Source organism: Megascapheus bottae, chromosome 14 (genome assembly GCF_031878675.1).
Source record: "Megascapheus bottae isolate mThoBot1 chromosome 14, mThoBot2.hap1, whole genome shotgun sequence".
Classification (NCBI taxonomy): domain Eukaryota; kingdom Metazoa; phylum Chordata; class Mammalia; order Rodentia; family Geomyidae; genus Megascapheus; species Megascapheus bottae.
Window position 1 is genome coordinate 48,537,019 of NC_143522.1, and position 20,840 is coordinate 48,557,858.

Consider the following 20,840-nt stretch of genomic DNA (forward strand, 5'->3'; position numbering starts at 1 on the left):
GCACAGCTCTACATCCAGCTTTTGGTGGTTAATTGGGAATAAGAGTCTCATGGACTTGAGACTCTTATTGAGACCCAAGGTGGCTTCAAATTTCAGCCTACTAAGTAGCCAGGAATGCTGGCATGAGCCAGCATTCAGATAATTTTAGATGATCAATTTTCTGGGTTCTGCATTAATATTTTCATATGTCTAATTGCAAATTTGATCTTATTTACTATACCAATAACCAAATTTGTTAGGAGACAGTTTTGGGGGGGGGGTGTATCCTGAGGCTTGAACTCAGGGTCTAGGTGGTATCCCTTAGCTTTTTCACTAGAGGCTAGCACTCTACCATAGAAATATTCAGTCTAAAATCATAAACTTACTATTTGTTCTACATAAAGTCAGCTGGGTGCATCTTACAGACTGTACTCTAATCCCCAATAAGTGTTATTCTAAAAGCCTGGAATACTGCTGTTCAAAGCCAATGGGGCAGAATAATCTGAGGGACTGTGGACTCCAATTAGCCAACAAAACAGTACTTGACGAGCCATGTTTCATGTGGTAGAGTACCAACTGCAGAGTAAACTTAAGAATTCAAACCATTTGTCATTAAAAAAAAAAAAGTATCCACAAAAACACTTAAGGAGCCAGACACTGGAGGCTCACACTTACAATCTTAGTTACTCAGAGGCTTGAGGATTTGAGGATCATGATTCAAAGCCAGGCAAGAAAGTCTATGAGACTTTTATCTAATTAGCCACCAGGAGACCAGAAGTGGCACTGTGGCTCAAAGCGGTAATGCACTAACTTTGGGCAAAAAAGCTCAGGGGGAGTGCCTAGGCCCTGAAATAAAGTTCCATGGCCAGCAAAAAAAAAAAAAAGAAGAAGACTAAAGACATAAGCAGAAATTTATTTACATTTGAAGTCTTAATAATATTGTTTGTTGTTGTTGTTGTTTACAAAGTTAAAAATGGGGAGGTACAAAAAAAAAAAAAGAGGCAGGCTCAGTGACCCACGCCTGTAATCCTAGCTACTCAGGAGGCTGAAATCTGAGGATTGCAGTTCAAAGCCAACCCGGCACTAAAGTCCGTGAGACTCATCTCCAATTAACGACTAGAAAAACAGAAGTGGCACTGTGGCTCAAGGGGTAGGGTGGTAGCTTTGAGCTGAAGAGCTCAGGGACAACACCCAGGTCCAGAATTCAAGCCCCTCAATCGACAAGAAAGGGAAGGAAGGAAGGGAGGGAGGTAGGGAGGGAGGGAGAGAGGAAGGGAGGAAGGAAGGAAAGCAAAAGAGGGATCAGGACTTTGACATAATTAATGATAGAGTGCTTACTACCATGTACAAAAACCCACCAGTCCTCAATATCACATAAATAGAAAAAGCTGGAAGTGGTGCTGTGGCTCAAGTGATAGAGTGCTAGGCCTGAGAAAGCCCCAAGAACAGTGCTCAGGCCCTGAGTAAAAGAAAAGAAAAAAATATAAAAGCAGAAATATAATACCTGCGATAAACTTTAATGGGCAGTACTTCCAATATAATCTTCTCTCATTTATTCACGTTAAAACTGGCTTTCTGAAGAGAAGGGGATATATATGGTCACTTGCTCACATGCATATATATATATATATATATTATATATTATATATATACACACATATATCTACATATATAGTTATATATAGTTATATGTCCATGTCTATATATATATATGGATAGATTAATTGGTTTGTGGGGAGGGCCAATCCTGGGGTTTAAACTCAGGGCCTGGACACTCTCCCTGAGCCTCTTCAGTGCTCAAGGATAACACTACATAACTTGAGCCAAAGCACCACTTTCCACATGTTTTTTTTTGGGGGGGTCATGGTGCTTGAACTCTGAGCTCTGTTCCTGAGCTGCTTAGCTCAAGACTACCACCATACCCTTGAGCCAAGCCACACTTCCCATTTTCTAGAGGTTAATTGGAGATAAGAGTCTCAGGTCCTTTTGTGCCCGGGCTAGCTTTGAACCTTGATCCTCAAATCTCAGGCTCCTGAGTAGGATTACAGGTGTGAGCCACCATGCCCAGCTTACTTCCTGCATTTTTCTAACTAGTTTACTGGAGATAAGAATCTCATAGACTTTTCTGCATGGGATGCCTTTCAGCCCTGGTCCTCAGGCCTCAGCCTCTTGAGCAGCTAAGATTACAAGTGTGAGCCACCTGTGCCCAGCTACATGTGAGTGTACTGTTTTATCTCAAAACCTGCAGATTGCTTAAGTTAGTTTCACTAAAGATTATAGTTAAGGTTTATTCAGCTCAAGAAATTGTGATGGGAAAGTAAAAGTATTAAATCAAACCTTCAAATTAGAAAAAAAACAGGATCACTATTATTCAAGTAATTTATTGATGCGAAAATGACTACATTATTTTTTTCATTACTTGGTAGAAACTTAGGAGCAAGGCAACACTTTTTACCAAGTAAATATGAGAAAATACAGTGTGGATGCACATATTTCTATAAAATGAAGCTTGTGATTTAAGTTAATTCAATCCCCCTGCTTCTGCCCCCTGAGCACTAATATTTAGATAGGCCTTTGATCTTGTCTTACTAAAGGTTTTCTTTCATGAAATAAAATTTTGTTGCTTCTAGTTATAAAGTTAATAAATTTTGATGTCAAAAAAATATAAAACAAATATTTAAGAGAAGCCTGGCATATAATTTGTTTTAGATTGCTTTCCTTAGCAGAATGGAATCCCACTATAAAAATCCTATTTTTTAGCTAGGTGCTGATGGATCACACTTGTAATCCTGAGGATCACAGTTCAAACCCAGCCCAGGCAGGAAAGTATAAAGCTCCTATCTCCAATTTTCCACTACATAGTCAGAATGGAGCTGAGGCTCCAATAGAAGAATGCTGGGCTGGTAGGAGGGCTCTAATAGTAGAGCACAGCCAAATAAGTAAATCCAAGGTCCTAAATTCAAATCCTGGAACTTCCAGAAGAAAAAAAAAGAAACATTCCACCAATCTTTTTGGAAGAAAATGGACAAATCAAGAATAAAAAAAAATTGGAAATCCACAAACAGAATCATAACTAAAAGGTCTGAATTGATGCAGGAGTCACTATGAACAGCTTGGCAACATCTGGTAAATAAAGCATGATCAGAATTCATATGTTTCTATCAGATCAAAGACTCTTAGTTTGAACTCTTTCCAAGAATACCTAAAAACATCTGCTACTCCTCCACCCAAATTCAGAACGGGCTCTTAGTCCTTTTGAATGTACACATTGTTTTGAAATTTCAAAGGCAGAATCTTTATTACTGGCACTGCTTTTTAAACTTTCATATATATATATACATATATATATGCATATGTGTGTATATATACATATACATGTGTATTTTGAAATATGCATAACATTCTAGAATGACTAAATTGTGCTAATTAACACAAATCTAATAATGATTTTTGAGTGTATATATATATATATATATATATATATATATATATATATCCAGTCCTGGGGTTTGAACTCAGGACATGGGCACTGTCCTTGGACATTTTTTGCTCAAAGCTAGTACTCTGCCACTTGAGCCACAGCACCACTTCTGGCTTTTTCTGTGTATGTGGTACCAAGGAATCAAACCCAGGGTTTCATATATGCTACTGGGCCACACTTCAGGTCTGAGAATATATTATTAACTTTAGTCATTATGTTGTACACTAAAACTCTTGAATTTATTCTAATTAAAACTACTTTGACTATCATCATTTGCACTCACCTCAGGTTTTTTGTTTGTTTTTAATTTTGCCTCATATTCAAGAAAGAATTGTTTTTTAAAAAAGAGAACCAGGGCAGGAGTTTGGCCTAGTGGTAAAGAGCTTGCCTACCATGCACAAAGACCCAGGTTCGGTTCCTCATTTCCACATACATAGAAAAAAAGCTGGAAGTGGTGCTGTGGCTCAAGTGGTAGAGCTCTAGCCTTGAGAAAGTCTAAGGACACTGCTCTGGCTCTGAGTTCAAGCCAGGACTGGCAAAAAAAAAAAAAAATGAAAGACTCATCTCCAATTAATCACTAGAAAAAGGGGAAGTGGGGCTGTGGCTCAAATGGTAGGGTGGTAGCCTTGAGCTAAAGAGCTCAGGGACAGTGCCCAGGCCCAGAGTTCAAGCCCCTTGACCCACCAAAAAAAAAAGAAAAAAAGCCATAAGCAGGGTGGGGGTGGGGGGGAGGGAAATGGGGACCAAGACAGGTGGAAGGGTATCAATGTATGTGAATTAATGCACCTTCTATCTGGCAAATATCATGTAACCCTTCTATTAATTACAATAAAAATATATGAAAAAAAAAGCCATAAGTGGCCCTGTGGCTTAAATGGTAGAGCTCTAGCCTTGAGAAACCCCAAGGTCAGTGCCCAGTCCCTTAGTTCAAGCCCCAGGACTGGCAAAAAAACAAAAAAAACTGAAGAACTCAATAGTAGTTTCTGTGGTATCCAACAGATGTCGCTGTGCTTCCCTTAAAATCTAAAATATAAAAATTTCCAAGAAGCTGAGCTAAGGAAAGAGACATTGCCAGCCATGGTGTCTAACATCAGTTATCCTAGCTGCTTAGGAGGCTGAGATCTAAGAATCAAGGTTCAAAGCCAGCCTTGGGCCCAAAAGAACCTGAGTGTCTTATCTCCAGTTAATCACTAGAAAATAAGAAGTGGGGCTTTACTCAAGGTAAGGGCAGTAGCCTTGAGCTGAAGAGTTCAGGGACAGCACCCAGGCCCAGAGTTAAGCCCCATGACCCACACCAAAAAAAAAAAAAAAGTGACATTTTCTAAAAAGAAATGTACTCATTACTGAAACTGACATCCGTATATTCCCTGTGTAATAACAAACATATCAAAGAGGTCCTACTGAGTTTACTAGGGCCCCCAGGGAGCCCCAGAGCAGTTTGGGACATGGTTCATCAAGCATTACATTATACTTTATATTATTTATATTATATTTTATTATTATGATACTTAATCTTAAACTCTAGCTCTCTGTTGTTCTACTCATTGTCCACTACCGTCTACTTACATGATCTTATTCTCCTACAAATAGAGAATGTCTGAATGTGGCTGCCTTTGGAGGACTGCCTTGAAGAGGCCTTCTCTCCGTCCCTTGTATGTACCAGAGACCCTGATGTATTTAGCTCACCATCTCACAATCACTTTGTAGCACATAGTAGAAACTCCACACTTTTTGTGTGTGCTAGTCCTGGGGCTTGCACTCGAGGCCTGGGCACGGTTCCTGAGCTTTTGTGCTCAAGGCTAATTCTCTACCATTTGAACCATGGCTCCACTTCTGGCTTTTTCTTTTTCTTTCTTTCTTTTTTTCTTTTCTTTTTTTTTTTTTTTTTTTGATAGTTTGTTGGAGATTAGAGATTAGAGTCTCACAAACTTTACTATCGTGGTTGGCTTTGCACCGCAATCCTCAGGTCTTAGCCACCAGCAAATGGCTAAACTCCAGACTTTTTGCAACAAAACAAAAAATATAGGGTTATCTTGTCTCAAACATACATAGTAAGGATCTAGGGATGTACCCCCACACTGGCCTTAAATAGTTGGATCCCTCTTGCCTTAGTCTCCCAACTGCTGAAATCGCAAGTATGTGCCACCATTTACACTTCTTTAAAACTTGTTTCTACTCACAGATTAAGGAATTACTCTTGAATACTCAGGTGGTCATGCCTGCAATCATAGCCATTCAGGAGGCAGAGATTTGAGGACTGCAATTCAAAGGCAGCCCCAGCAAGAAAGCCCATGAGATTCTTATCTCCAATTAACCACCAGAAAACTGACAGAAGAGCTGGGGCCCAAAGTGGTAGAGCACTAGCCTTAAGGAAAAGTTCTCAGAGATAATGCCCAGGCCCTGGCTTCAAGCCCCATCACACACACACACACACACACACACACATTACTCTTCAAACTGGGCACCAGTGGCTCATACCTGTAATCCTCACTACTCAGGAAGCTGAGATCTGGGAATCACAGTTTGAACCTAGCCCACACAGGAAAGTACATGAGACTCTTATCTCCAATTAACCACATAAAAGCTGGAGATGGAGCTGTGGCTCAAGTGGTAGAGCACTAGTCTTGAATAATTAAAGGCTTAGAGACAGTGCCCAGGTCCTGAGTTTGAGACCCAGGACCAGCAAAAAGAAAAGAAAAAGTTACCCTTCAGACACACAGTAATCCATGCAGAAAATACAAGAGAGATGGCCGGGAGTTTGGCCTAGTGGTAGAGTGCCTGCCTAGTATGCACCAAGACCCAGGTTCGATTCCTCAGTACCACATGCATAGAAAAAGCCAGAAGTGGTGCAGGGGCTCAGGGTAGAACACTAGCCTTGAGGAAAGCCCAAGGACAGTGCTCAGGCCCTGAGCTCAAGCCCCAGACTGGCAAAAAAAAAAAAACAGAAAAACAGATTCATTTCTTCCTTTTTTTGGTGGGGGACATGGCAGAGGTACTAACTTTTAAAATTAGCATATATCTACACAAAGGAGATTTCACTGTGATATTTCCACATATGCAAACAACATCTCCTAGTCAATCTCATTCTTGCTATCATTCCTCCCCATACAACACCCCACTACCCCTTCTTAAAACCATCTCAAGAAGTTTCATTCTTCTATTTTCATAAGTGCAAAAAAATTTCTTGGACTACTATGATCCTCATTTATCTACTTCTTAGCCCTTCCTTTAAAATCCCTTCCTTACCAGCAGTTCAATCCATTGGTAGGCAACTAAAACGAACTTGAATCTAAAAATAACGTGTTAGAATTTTGATTGTTAACGTATCTGCCATTTAAATAAATGAATTTGAAGTGTGAATATAGTCAAAGTACTTTATAAACATGTATGAAATTAGAATAATAAAATAATAAATTGTTTTAAGGAGAGGGCATGGTAAATTGACCAGAGTACCATATATGCATACATGGAAATACCACAATGAAATCCCCTTTATAGATAATATATGATATATATAATTAAACTATACAATACAAAAAATCCTTAATAATGGAAAAAAGGTAAACAAGTGCAGCAGTGGTGCTTACTGGATACTGTTGAAAGTAAACTACACAATTTATGGGTGGAGATGGGAGGGAAAAACAGAGCAAAAGAAGAGGTGACATTGTCCAAAAAGAAATACAATCATTGCTTCACTTAAGTAACTGTAATCTGCCTATGCATCACCTTTATAATAACCATAAAGTAAAATATTTTAAAATCCAAACTAAAAAAAAAATTTAAAGTGAAAGAATTGACCCAGGTGTGGTGGCTCACGCCTGTAATCCTTGCTACTCAGGCAGCTGAGATCTGAGGATTACTGTTCAAAGCCAGCCCCGGCACTAAAGAATGTGAAGACTTTTACATCCAATTAATCACTAGCAAACAAGAAGTGGGGCTGTGGCTCAAGGGGTAGGGCCGTAGCCTTGAGCTAAAGAACTCAGGGACAGCACCCAAGCCCAGAGTTCAAGCCCTCCCCTCCCCAGAAAAAAAAGTGAAATAATTGAGGTTGAGGATGTGGCTTAGTGGTAGAATGCTTGCCTAGCATGCATGAAGGCTTGAGTTTTAGTTCTCAGTGCCACATAAACAGAAGAAGCCAGAAGTAGCACTATAGCTCAAGTGGTAGAGTGCTGGCCTTGAGCAAAAGAAACTCAAGGATCCAGTCGTAGTGGCTCATGCCTGCAATCCTAGCTACTCAGAAGGCTGAGATCTGAGGAGCAAGGGTCAAAGCCAGCCCAGGCACAAAAGGACCTGAGACTCTTACCTCCAAATAGCCTCTAGGAAACAGGAAGTGGAGCTTGGCTCCAGGGTAGGTCAGTAGCCTTGAGCTGTAGAGCCCAGGAACAGCACCCAAGCCCAGTTCAAGTCCCATGACCCCTCCCCCCAAAATAAAAGAAGCTCAGGAACAGTGCCCAGGCCCTGAGTTCGAGCTCCAGGATTGACCAAAAACAACAACTTTGTGCTTCAAAGGACACCATATGTATAATTAAGGGACTTCTTGAATCCAAGATATACACTGAACATCAGTGTATATTGAAGATAAAGTCTCGCAACCTTTCCTGCCTGGACTGGCTTAGAACCAGCATTCTCAAATCTCAGCCCCCTGAGTAGCTAGGATTACAATCATGAATCACTAGTGTTGAGTAAGACTGTTTCTATATTATTTATATAGGTAACCTACTATTAATGAGTCAAACTATCACCGAAGTATAGATTCAATAGTGCTGATAAGCTCGTGAGTTGTTAAAGCAGTAAGTGGGGATGTAGTTTTACCACTAAAGCTAATGCCTATAACCACAGACTATTTTGAACCCCGTTCACTGCTTTACAGTTTTCACTGTTGCTGCTACTTCATTTTATCTTGTGTGACAGGCTGCTAAGTTCCTCTACTGTGAGGTCACGATCCTAAATTAGAAAATTCCAGTGACGAGATGGGCAAGTGCAGTGAGCTCTGTGGTCGGAGTGAGTCATGGAGATCAGACTGCCACCCTTGCCTCTCACTGTGTTGATTTTTTAGGTCTAAATTAAAATCTGGATGTGGAGTGTGTGGCTGCCCCCTCCTGTCTTTTAGTGGGCATGGGTTAGGAAGGATTTGTGAGAGTGAAGGGTGCATGTAAGTGGAAAGGGCATTTAGAGGCAGTGGATGTCCTGGTGGTGGGTGTAACTTGGTTTTGTCAAAAAGTAGCTGTGGGAGGTGAGAGTATGATGGCTCTCGACAGACAGTAGAGTCCAAACAGAATATTATGCATGTAATCTATCACATTCCAGATTTTTATAGGTCCTAAAAATGAGTTTCCAACTTTTCTATGCACTGAACCCACACCTGGATTATTGCTTAGGAGAATATACATTAGTGGGTATTCACTTATCCATTTTCTAAACAATCTTGCATAAATTTTAGGTGAGCCTTCAGAATCAATGACGACTGTGATGGCTGCACGTCTGGCATGTGTGAGGTTGTCAAATCAGCACTTTCATAAGTACTGATGCTCTCTTATACGCAAAACCTGAAAAGACTGATCACATGAAATTAGAGTAAGCAGGGTGCCAATGGCACACCGCTGTAATCCTAGCTACTCAGGAAGCTGAGATCTGAGGATCAAGAGTCATACCCAGCCCAAGCCCATACATCTGAGAAACTCTTGGTTCAAATTCACCAGCAAAAAATCAGAGGTAGGGCCAGGAGCATGGCCTAGTGATAGAGTGCTTGCCTAGCATCCATGAAGCCCTGGGTTCAATTCCTTGGTACCACATACACAGAAAATGCCAGAAGTAGTGCTGTGGCTCAAGTAATAAAGTGCTACCATTGAGAATGCTCAAGGACAATGCCCAGGCCCTGAGTTCAAGTCCCAGGATTGGCAAAAAAAAAGTCAGATTTAGACACATGGTTCAAGTGGTAGAACACAAGGTTTGAGTGAAAAACGTAAGAACGTAAGGCTCTGAGTTCAAGCACAGTACTGGCACAAAAACAAACAGTATAATATAATATAAAACTAGGGCTGGGAGTTTGGCCTAGTGGTAGAGTGCTTGCCTAGCATGCACGAAGACCGGGGTTCGATTCCTCGGTACCACATACATAGAAAAAAGCCAGAAATGGTGCTGAGGCTCAAGTGGTAAAGCTCTAGCCATGAGAAAGTCCAAGGATACTGCTCAGGCCTTGAGCTCAAGCCCAGGACTGGCAAAAAAAAAAAAATAAAACTAGAGGGGCTGGGAGTTTGGCCTAGTGGTAGAGTGCTTGCCTAGCAAGCACAACACTCTGGGTTCGATTCCTCAGTACTGTATACATTGAAAAAAGCCAGAAATGGGGGGCCTGGAGTTTGGCCTAGTGGTAGAATGCTTGCCTAGCATGCACAAAGACGGGGGTTCAATCCCTCGGTACCCCACATACATAGCAAAAAGCCGGAAGTGGTGCTGAGGCTCAAGTGGTAGAGCTCTAGCCTTGAGAAAGTCCAAGGACAGTGCTCAGGCCCTGAGCCCAAGCCCAGGACTGGCAAAAAAAAAAAAAAAAAGCCAGAAGTGGTACTGTGGCTCAAGTGGTAGAGTGATGGCCTTGAGGAAAGCCAAGGACAGTGCTCAGGCCCTGAGTTCAAGCCCCAGGACTGACAAAAAAAATAGTAATTTTAAATAAATAAATACACAGTGTGTGTGTGTGTGTGTGTGTGTGTGTGTGTGTGTGTGCGCGCGTGTGTTTTGTTTGTTTGTTTGTTTTTGTCAATCATGGGGCTTGAACTCAGCCTGGGCACTGTCCCTGAGCTCTTCAGCTCAAGGCTATCTCTCTACCACTTGAGCCACAGCACCACTCCCCCCTCCCCATAATCTGAAAGATAGCAAGTAATATACCCTTTTCACAGCTGACCGAATAGCCTTAAGGAAGTTCAGCTGTAACCTGAGACTGTACCACCACCAGTAGAGAACTGACATTCCTTTCCAAGGTTACTCTTTTTTTTTTTTTTTTTTTGCCAGTCCTGGGCTTGAGCTCAGGGCCTGAGCACTGTCCTTGGACTTTCTCAAGGCTAGAGCTCTACCACTTGAGCCTCAGCACCACTTCCGGCTTTTTTGTATGTATGTGGTACCGAGGAATCGAACCCGGGTCTTTATGCATGCTAGGCAAGCACTCTACCACTAGGCCAAACTCCCGGCCCCTCCAAGGTTACTCTTTAAATACCGATCACTTAATCCTTACTCACTTAATCTTTGCTGCCACGCATGTGTGGCATAGTGAATGGATAATTTCAACTGAGACTTGTGGTCTAGTACTGGGTTCTTTGGGTCTGTTCTATCTTACCTGTCGATTATTTTCTTAAGTTTGAAACTGCTCAAAAGAGTAGATATACTGTGGTACACAGGACAATGGTTTCCCAAATCTGTGACCCTTGAATCTGTGAAAATGTGCCCTTCCATAGTAAAAGAGATTTGGCAGGTGTGATTCCATCTTCAGTTCTGGGGAAGGCAGATTGTTCTCAACTAGCAGGTAAGGTCCACAGCAATCATGATGCTCCTTATAAATGCAGGAGAGAGACCAAGACAGAGGGATGTATTGCTAGAAGCAGAAGTTGGAGTGATGAAATAGTTGGGGGAGCCTCTAGAAGCTGGAAACAGCAAAGAAATATTTTCCCATACAGCTCCAAAAGACATGAAGCCTTAGGAACGCCTTCATTGAACCCCCAGGGGGATTTATTTCTGACTTCTGATCTCCAGAACTGCAAGAGAATCAATTTGACTTTGTGTGCGTGTGCGTGTGTGCATGCATGTGTGCATGTGTGTGTGTGTGTGACATGAGGCTTGAACTTACCCTGGGCACTGTCCCTGAGCTCTTCAGCTCAAGGCTACCAACCTACCCTTGAGCCAAGCCCCACTTCCCATTTTCTAGTGGTTAAGTGGAGATAAGAGTCTCAGGTCCTTTCATGCCCAAACTGGCTTTGAACCTTGATCCTCCTCAGATCTCAGCTTCCTGAGTAGCTAGGATTACAGGCATGAGCCACTGCATCTGGCCTGAATTGTTTTAAGTCATTAAGTTTGTGGTAATATGCTTAAGACATTAGTAGATGTGGTATCTTGGCATGCAGGTCCCTTGGTTATAGAGGGATCAAAATCCACAGTGATGATTAGCCTCTTTACCTAGTAGAGCCCAATTCTGATCACAACTCTCAGGAGTAAAGAGATGTTGACCTGTTGACCCTGAGGATCTCAGAACTGTACTCATAAGGTGACAAGGAAGTTCTCACACTCTTCAGGGGCTGATTCCAGAAATTCAAAGATGAATAGGACTGGAATACTTACAGTAGTAGGGTGGTAGAATATATAAACAAGTTATTATGCAACAAAATAGGTACAAAGGCAAAAATAACTTCAGGGAAAGAATCCTAAAAATTGAAGGAAGAGGCCCAGAAGTGTGGCCTAGTGGTAGAGTGCTTGTATGGCATGCATAAAGCCTTGAGGTTTGCTTCCTCAGTACCACATACACAGAAAAAGCTGGAAGTGGTGCCGTGGTTCAAGTGGCAGAGTGCTAGTCTTGAGCAAAAGTGCTGAAGGACAGTGCCTAGGGCCTGAGTTCAAGCCCTAGGACTGGTAAAAAAAAAAAAAAAAAGGAAAGAAAGAAAAGAAAAGAAAGTTTTTACTTCTTTGTTAAATCCTATATAATCCTACCTCCAAAGCCAGTCCCTAGGGCAACCTCCAATTCCATGGGAAGGTCTGTGACCCTTATTGTTCCTCAATAAACAATCCTCACCTGTAAGAAAGAAAGAAAGAAAGAGAGAGAGAGAAAGAAAGACAGACAGACAGGAAGGAAGGAAGGAAGGAAGGAAGGAAGGAAGGAAGGAAGGAAGGAAGGAAGGAAGGAAGGAAGGAAGGAAAGAAAGAAAGGGAAAGGAAAGGAAAGGAAAGGAAAGGAAAGGAAAGGAAAGAAAGGGAAAGGAAAGGAAAGGAAAGAAAGGGGGCTGGGAGTTTGGCCTAGTGGTTGAGTGCTTGCCTAGCATGCACAAAGACTGGGGTTCGATTCCTCGGTACCACATACATAGAAAAAAGCCAGAAGTGGTGCTGAGGCTCAAGTGGTAGAGCTCTAGCCTTGAGAAAGTCCAAGGACAGTGCTCAGGCCCTGAGCTCAAGCCCAGGACTGGCAAAAAAAAAAAAAAAAAAAAAAAAGAAAGAAAGAAAAAGAAAGGAAAGAAGGAAAGAAAAGAGCACAATAATGAATATAAAACTGGATCTGTGTCTGGGTGCCCATGGTTCAACCTAGCTACTTAGGAGGGCAAGATCTAAGGATTGCAATTTGAAGCCAGCCAGGCAGAAAAGTTTGTGGAACTCTGATCTCCAATTAGCTACCCAAAAAAGCCAAAAGTAGAACTGTGTCTCAAGTGGTAGGGGAAAAACAAAGTTATGCATGCCCTGAGTTTAAGCCCCAACACCAAAAATAAATAAATAAATAAACAGACCTCTATTTTATAAGTATTACCTACCATGGTCCTGAGAGTTTGGCCTAGTGGTAGAGTGCTTGCCTAGCATGCACGTAGACCTGGGTTAGATTCCTTGGTACCACATATATAGAAAAAACCAGAAGTGGTGCTGTGGCTCAAGTGCTCAAGTGGTAGAGCTCTAACTTTGAGAAAGCCCAAGAACAGTGCTCAGACCCTGAGTTCAAGGCCCAGGACTGGCAAAAAAAAAAAAAAAGGCCCATGTCGAGTTCAATTACTACCAGAACATGCATATGCACATATGTATATATGTATATATGTGTATATACACACACACACACACATATGTATACTATTTTTTTGTCCATTGTGGGGCCTGAACTCAGGTCTTCACTGTCCCTCATTTCTTTTGCTTTGCTCAAGGCTCTACCAGTTTGAGCCATAATGCCACTTTTGATTTTCTGAGGCTTAATTGGAGATAAGAGTCTCATGGACTTCCTTCCCCAGGCTGGCTTTGAACCATGATCCTCAGATCTCAAGCCTCCTGAGTAGCTAAGACTACAGGAGTGAGCCATTAGCACCTGGCTCTATGTACAATTATTTTTCCTCCAAAGCTGAAGACTGAACTCAGGTCCTTGCATTCGCCAGGCAACTGCTCTTCCACTGAGCTAAATCCCCAACCCCTGTACACAATTTTATTTTATTTTATTGCAGGTCTTTGGGCTTGAACTCAGGGTCTGGGCACTGTCCCTGAGCTATTCAAGGCTAGCACTCTACCACTTGAGCCACAGGGCCACCACTTCTTTTTTTTTTTTTTTTTTTCTGTTTAGGTGATACTGAGGAATGGAAACTGGGGCTTCATGCATGCTAGGCAAGCACTCTACCACTAAGCCACAACCCCAGCCCATGTATACAATTTAAATACAAGAATTTGTCATATAAAATAAGACATAATTTCTCATTATGCCATTCATTAGATTTAATTCTGAGACCATCTATACATACCATTTTCTACTGAATACTCCTAAACTCAAAAACTGAAATCTAAAGGTAGAAAGCATCTGAATTGTGTGACAGCTTGTTGTAAAGAGGAAGAACTTGAGATCTGGAAAGGCTAAGAAACAGGGCAAATCAGGAATAACACCAAAGTTTACCAAACCAGGGAAAGTTCTTCTTCAAACACTTCCGGTTTAGTCTGCTTCTGAATGTACCAGGATTTATCTATTATGTTCCCAGTTTGGGACAATAACAATTCTAAATTTTTAGTGCAGATTATTTTCACAAAATATATGCGACTGTGGAGCAGAGTTTTAAAGTGATTCTACCATTTTCAAGTGAGGCAGAAATGGTCTTTCACTGTAAATGACAGGCACAAACAGCATTTAATCTGCAATACTTGCATTATGCATTACAAAATCATAGAGTATGCCTGTTTTTTCTTTCCCTTTTTTTTTTTTTTTTTTTTTTTTTGGTTGTTGTTGCCAGTCCTGGGCTTAAACTCAGGGCTTGAACACTGTCCTTAGGCTTTCTCAAAGCTAGAGCTTTACCTCCTGAGCCACAGCACCACTTCTGGCTTTTTTCTATGTATGTGGTACGGAGGAATGAACCCAGGTCTTGTCATTCACCACAATACCAATAGGCCAAACTCCCAGCCCATGCCTGGTTATTTGTTGATCATTGTGCAGGCAGAGTCTGACAAACTTTCCTGTGGGGCTTGTCTTTCGACTGTCATCTTCTGGATCTCAGTTTTCTGAGTACTGTACCTAGGATCACGGGCATGTGTCCAGCAACAAAGTGTTAAATCCTTGTGTGTGTGTGTGTGTGTGTGTGTGTGTGTGTACCAGTACTGGGGCTTGACTGCAGCGTCAGGGTAATGTCCCTTAGCTTTTTTCACTCAAGACTTAGGGTTTGACCACGCCATAGCTCTACCTCTGGGCCTTTTCTTGGTTAACTGACGATGTCTGGGCTGCCTTCAAGCTGAGATCTCAGTCTGAGTAGCTAGGATAACGGGAGTGAGCCACCAGGCGTTCAGTCTTCATGAAGAATTTACTACAGGTATAAAGTGACAACTTTTCTATGACGAATGAGATACTTTATAAAAAGGGAAATGAGCCGTTTTGGCTCAGGAGTACCGGCTTTACTAGAAGAGCCAGGGATTGCCAAGCCGAGAGAGGACGCTCTGCTCCTGGGTCGCTCGTTTGATGTCAGCCGTGACAACTGGCAACCTATTTCCGAGGAAGTCTGAAACAGAGAGGGTATTCCTGGGGAACGCTGCTCGGAGCGGCCCCCGCGCCGCCCCGCGCCGCCCCGCGCCGCCCCACGCCGCCGTCATCTGAAGCACACACACACACACTCTTTTCTGGTATCACTCCAGGTCTGCTCGGCTGAGTCTCTAAAATCACTTTCTCTTCACAGAGGAAGGAGAAATCTAGAGAATTCCCGCAAGCTCGGAGGCCCGGGAAGCGCTGGTGAACACCGGGCACAGGTGAATGCGGGAGAGGGGCACCCGGGCGGGCAGGGCCCCTCGGGGGGCCGGGTTGGCGCGCAGGAGGCCGCCAGGCCGCACCCCGGGCTCCCGCCCGCGTTCCCCGGTGCCCCGGGCCTGGGGGTGTGCGCTCGGGGTCAGGCCGAGGACGCGGGCCGGAGCGCCGGGACCGGGCGTGTCCACGTGACCGCCCCTCCCGCCGCCCGCCACCCGCCCGAGCCTCCGCCGCCTCCCCCGGCCGCAGCTCCCGGCGTGCCCCGCACTCGCCGCCTGCCGCCTGCGCGCCCTCCCGCTCCTCCTCCTCCTCCTCCTCCTCCTCCTCCACCTCCCCGTGCCGCCCAGCCCGAGCCCCAGCCCGAGCCGCCGCAGTCACAGCCGCGGGCACTATGGTAAGGCGACCGCGTGTCGGCCGGGAGACGGTCAGGCGCGGAGACTCCAGCCCGCCGCGTGGTCCCGCACGGCCCCCCGGCCCGGTCCGGGGGCCGAGGCCGCCATTTTAACCTGCTTTGGGCCTCGGAGGTGGGCGCTCCCGGGCCGGCGGCCCGGGCCTGGCGCTCCTGGGAGCGGGCGGGCGGAGGCGGGGGTCGCGGCCCGCCGGAGGGGCGGGGGCGGCGTGGGGGGCGCGCGCCGCCCTGGCCCGGCGCTTCCCGGGGCTCCCCGAGGCGCGCGCCCTCCGCCTGGCGAGGCCGGGCGGCTCGGGGCGCCGCGGCCAGGTGGGCGGCCCTCCAGCCCGGCGGGGCCGGCGAGGTCGGCCGTCTCCCGGGAAGGCGCCCGCCGCGGAAGGCGCGTGTGGTTGCCCGTCTGGTCGGGTGTCGCTCCCTCCCTCTTTCACACCCGGCCCGTTAGTTGGAAAGTGACTGACCTGCCTGGGACCCGGCACGGGGGACGGCGTGGTAGCCGTGGGCGGTTGGAGTTTCCGCTTCATCCCCTTTCCCTAGGAGGAGGCAGCTATGGATAGGATGGCTCGAAAGGAAGGAGGGAAGAAGAAAAAGTGGAAGCATTCACCGAAATCCAAAAGCGTTCTTTTATTATTTTATTTTTTGGCCCCGCAGAGTTGACACAATACAGAAGGCATTTGTGCCTGCTGCTCCCGAAGCTCTGACATCACCCAGTGAAATAGGAAACATCCCAGGGATGGGACAAGCTGTGTCCGTCCCTCCTCCCCTCCCCCCACCCGCCCTTCGGTGGGTGTCTTTCTCCGCGCCCCTGTAGGAAGGATGAATGGGCAGTTTCAATTAGGATCCATCCATAGGCAAATAGTTGAAAGTGTGGCGGCATGCGGGTCTGGACTCCTTGCATCGGCCTGGTGCAGTTTTTAATTGTCTCGCGGCAAGTAAGAATGTTGGTTAAAATCAAAGGCCTTGTCCTCAATTCCTGTTCGTTGTTGATTTTTCCAGGCATCTGGAGTTACAGTGAATGACGAAGTCATCAAAGTTTTTAATGATATGAAAGTAAGGAAATCTTCCACACAAGAGGAGATCAAAAAAAGAAAGAAAGCTGTTCTCTTCTGTTTAAGTGATGACAAAAGACAAATCATTGTAGAGGAAGCCAAGCAGATCTTGGTGGGTGACATTGGTGAGACTGTAGAGGACCCCTACACATCCTTTGTGAAGTTGCTACCTCTGAATGATTGCCGATATGCTTTGTACGATGCCACATACGAAACAAAAGAGTCTAAGAAAGAAGACCTAGTATTTATATTCTGGTGTGTAAAATCAAAAGAAGAAATAATGCAAGGATTATTATTATCATAGTCGGTTTGGCCTTTGTTTTTTCAAATAAATGAGATTCAACCTTTTTTTCTTTCCAATAGGGCTCCTGAAAGTGCACCATTAAAAAGCAAGATGATTTATGCCAGCTCTAAAGATGCCATTAAAAAGAAATTTACAGGTATAGCCATTGCGTATTTCGTGCTGAGAAATTACCCCTTCCTAATTATCTGCAGGTAATGGAATTTTTTTTTTTCTTTTTAGGTATTAAACATGAGTGGCAAGTAAATGGCTTGGATGATATTAAGGACCGTTCGACACTTGGAGAGAAATTGGGAGGCAATGTAGTAGTTTCACTTGAAGGAAAACCATTATAAAATGATACTCAAGTGCCATCTGGATCTTAAGGGGCTTTCGTTTCTCCAGCCCAGTCCATTGGAATAGTATTAGGTTTTGTGTTTTGTTTTTTCCCCCTTTCCACTGGGCCCTTGCAACACAATGAATGAAGGAGAGACCATTCATTTAAGCAGCCTGTCAGTGATTGCCATTAGACTGTCCAATACAGTCACTTTTATGCAGAACCCAAGGAATGCCTTTGACTTACTTTAGCCAAAACAACTGGTTCTATGCATCCCTTGCAGCAGCAAGCAGAACAGTGAATGTGATTGTCAATGTGAATAGCTTAGAGTACTGCAAAGGGTAAGCAAAGTAATTGCCTTGAAAGTATTATCCACTGGTCAGATGGTAAACTTTTTTCAGTATTATTTATAGTTGCACTTGATTGCAGTTCTGTAAGGCGCTGGAGCATTCATACACCTCGCCTGCCTTGGCCAGCCTATTTTTGTGACATGGCAGCACAGATATAACACTATGCGTTAAAAGCACTTTTTTTGTATTGAGTTGAATCCCCTAAAAGGAATGCCAATTAAGTTCATTAACTGTGTCATCAATTTATCCTAGTACCTCAGTGTTCATTCCTGTTACCTGCATAGCTTCTTGAGAGCTGTTATTAATGCCTTTTGTTTTTCATTGAGTGTACACTACTGAATTAAGTATAAAGGTTTTATGTTTACCAAATGAGTCTTTCAACACTATGGATATTTTGAATATCAGTCATGATGGCAATTTCTGTATTAAAGAGCCTTAAATGGAACATTGTTTTGAGATCAGATCCTCACCCTCACAAAAATGGCCACGTGGCAATAAAAAAAAAATGGTGGCATATTACAGAAGGTTGCCTTGTTTTCCTTGGAATTTTTGTGAAACAACTTTTAGGGTAAACAGCTATTAATTTCTGCACTAGTCACTTGAGAATTTTTTTGTACAGCATTCATGCATGATGTTTTCTAGAGTTACAGGATTTGTTTGGATTAAAATATTCTATCCTGAAGTCACTTAATAGAGGAATACAATCATTAGAGTGACATTTCTATAAACATGATTATTTCCTTATGTGTTAATTTGGAGGCTTTTTTTTTTTTTACTTTGACACTTTTTTAAATATACTCTTTACTATCTCTGTTCTGTAGGTAAATTAAGATAGGCTTTTTTTAAATTCACATTTACATTTCTAAATAGTTGTAAAAACAGAATGTTTTATTGCTTATTTGGTCATAATGGAACTAATTTGTAAAATGTCCTTCAAAGTTTAATAATTCTGATGTTGAGGAATGTATAGTTCATCTACTGTCTCTTCATATATTTTTCAAAAGGAATTGGTGTTGAATTCTCAACCATTCCTAGTGGGATTTGGCTGTGGTCCAGATTGCTCTCCTTATAGAGATTTTGATCTCCTCAGTGTGAACCGTTTGCTGTTAGCCAGAGCTATTTATGGCAAACACATGCTTTTGTATCTTGTCATAGTTATCCACAAATGGCAAAACTGGACTTGATTCTACTGGTTTGCAAAACAGACATGCTAGTAAGCTTTCAATTGTGGCTCAGAATTTAACCCCATAGCTCTGAAGAACTCTATTATCAGAAAATGGAAAGTGAGAATGTCCTTTATTTTGTTTTTTCTAAATATGTGAAAGTAGATTTTTTTTTTCCCTTATACTTTAGGACAGTTGTTCAGATAAGAACATTAAAAAGAAGAGTTAAATGTCTAGGCCTCTATTGAAAAGTGTATGTATGACTTGGGATCTTTTTTGTATTGAGCAATTTTATTTCAGGCTTCCAGCTGTCTCTGAGTTGTCCTGGGCATTTTGATAAGGCCACTCTAATAAGCAAAGCATGAGAGTGCTTTATAAAATGCATACACTGAACCATATGTGTAACTGATACTTGCACCAAGGGAATTGTCCATTGAGTTACTCATTCTTCTAAAAATATAAAGGCCTGTTTCAAAATCAGTTATATCTTTTGTCTTTATCAATGGTTTCTCAACTTCCACACAATAATTTCAGAGATTAAGTACTACTTTATGATACTTGGACTAGCTAGATTGACAAACGGATACTATTATAGTTCATCTTTGAAAAATGCATCTTACATAGAGCCAAAGATAGTGATTTAATTCATGATTGGACATTTGAAATGATCATCTTTATTTTACAATCATTTACAATGAAACAATGTTCCAGTTAGCTTTAAAAAGCATACGGTGCTAATTAGGTGCTAAATATTGAGGGCAATATTTTACCGCTAGCTTGCAAAATCACAAATGTTTAAAAAAAATAAAACATGAAAATATTTTAAACTGTTGAGGTGTGTTTACTTATACTTTGGAACATTGAAACTTAATATTACAGATCAACAAGGCACCAGTATCTGTATTTTGGTTGATATGCTTGTTTCACAGACTGTTTTTATGCTACAATAATTAGTTTTACCATTTTCAGACAGGAGAACAGTTGGCATTTGTTCTAAGCTGGCTATCAGCTGTCATTTCCCATTATTACCTAAAATAGTTTGGCCAGTACTGTGTTTTTAATGTGCTTTTAGAAAAAGCCTCTTGCTAGGTTTGAGATTCTCTGATATAGGTCCTTTGTAGTATCTAATTGAGATCTAGCAAATGGACTTTGGGAGAATGTTCTTTGAAAAGCATTTTCTTGTTAAGGAATAATTTCAGCAGTAATAAGCTGTGGAGAGGGTTCCATTAAGTATGCCTCTTTAAGATAATCTTGTTCTACTCTAACTGAACCCATTTTTGCTTACAACTTTAGCAGTTGGAGATGAAAACGTGAATATTCATTTTTCTATCAATATAAAAGCTCCAGGGGATGTGTAGACAGGCTCCACCAAGTATTGCTTTTCAGACACTAGTTTATGTAGTTGGTCTTTTTCTCTCAAGCAAGAAATTTGAGGCTCTGCTCTTTTTTGGGATATCCAAAATAATTGTGTTCTTTCTATATAGATTCTTTCTCTACTTCAGTTCCCTTTCGTAATGCAATTGGACAAGTTAATCTCTAAGTTTCAGTTTTTTATTACTTCATAATATGGGAATGATAATATCTGTCTATGGTGTATAATTGCTGAACATAAGCTATGGAAATGCTTTGTGAAAACAGGAAAAGGCTATATAAGTGGAGTAATCTTCATACCATTAATCCTTAGTAGTTAAGTAGGTAAATTAACTATTAAAAATAATATTTAGGGGTTGGGGATTTAGCTCATTTGAAGAGCACTTCCCTGCAAGTGCAAGGTCCTGAGTGTAGTCCTAAAGTTCGCAAAAAGTGATAGGGTTTAGCTAGCTGTTAATGGCTCTCACCTGTAATCCTAACTACTCAGGAGGCTGA

The 20,840-nt window shown here is 42.5% G+C and overlaps 1 protein-coding gene and 1 long non-coding RNA gene across 4 annotated transcripts in view; one reads left to right on the forward strand and one right to left on the reverse strand.

Moving 5' to 3' along the window:
• LOC150055210 (uncharacterized) overlaps window positions 1–15,147 on the reverse strand; it is a 29,413-nt gene extending 14,266 nt beyond the window's left edge. Inside the window, exon 1 of one of the 2 annotated variants that reach the window (XR_016537631.1) lies at window positions 15,042–15,147. This is a non-coding gene — a long non-coding RNA (uncharacterized LOC150055210). Of the gene's footprint in view, window positions 1–14,838; window positions 14,893–15,041 lie in introns of those variants that run through there. The other variant, XR_016537632.1, reaches the window with a different exon arrangement.
• A 132-nt stretch (window positions 15,148–15,279) lies between these two features.
• Window positions 15,280–19,454, forward strand: Cfl2 (cofilin 2). 2 transcript variants are annotated; one of them, XM_090345186.1, is made up of 4 exons: window positions 15,280–15,394; window positions 16,792–17,099; window positions 17,208–17,284; window positions 17,368–19,454. In XM_090345186.1, the coding sequence occupies exons 2-4, from the start codon at window positions 16,840–16,842 to the stop codon at window positions 17,478–17,480; spliced, it is 450 nt and encodes a 149-aa protein (XP_090201312.1). In that variant the 5' UTR covers window positions 15,280–15,394; window positions 16,792–16,839; the 3' UTR covers window positions 17,481–19,454. The 2 variants fall into 2 exon arrangements, with proteins under 2 accessions (XP_090201312.1, XP_090201311.1); XM_090345185.1 differs by lacking the exon at window positions 15,280–15,394 and adding an exon at window positions 15,715–15,783.
• The last annotated feature ends 1,386 nt before the right edge of the window (window positions 19,455–20,840 follow it).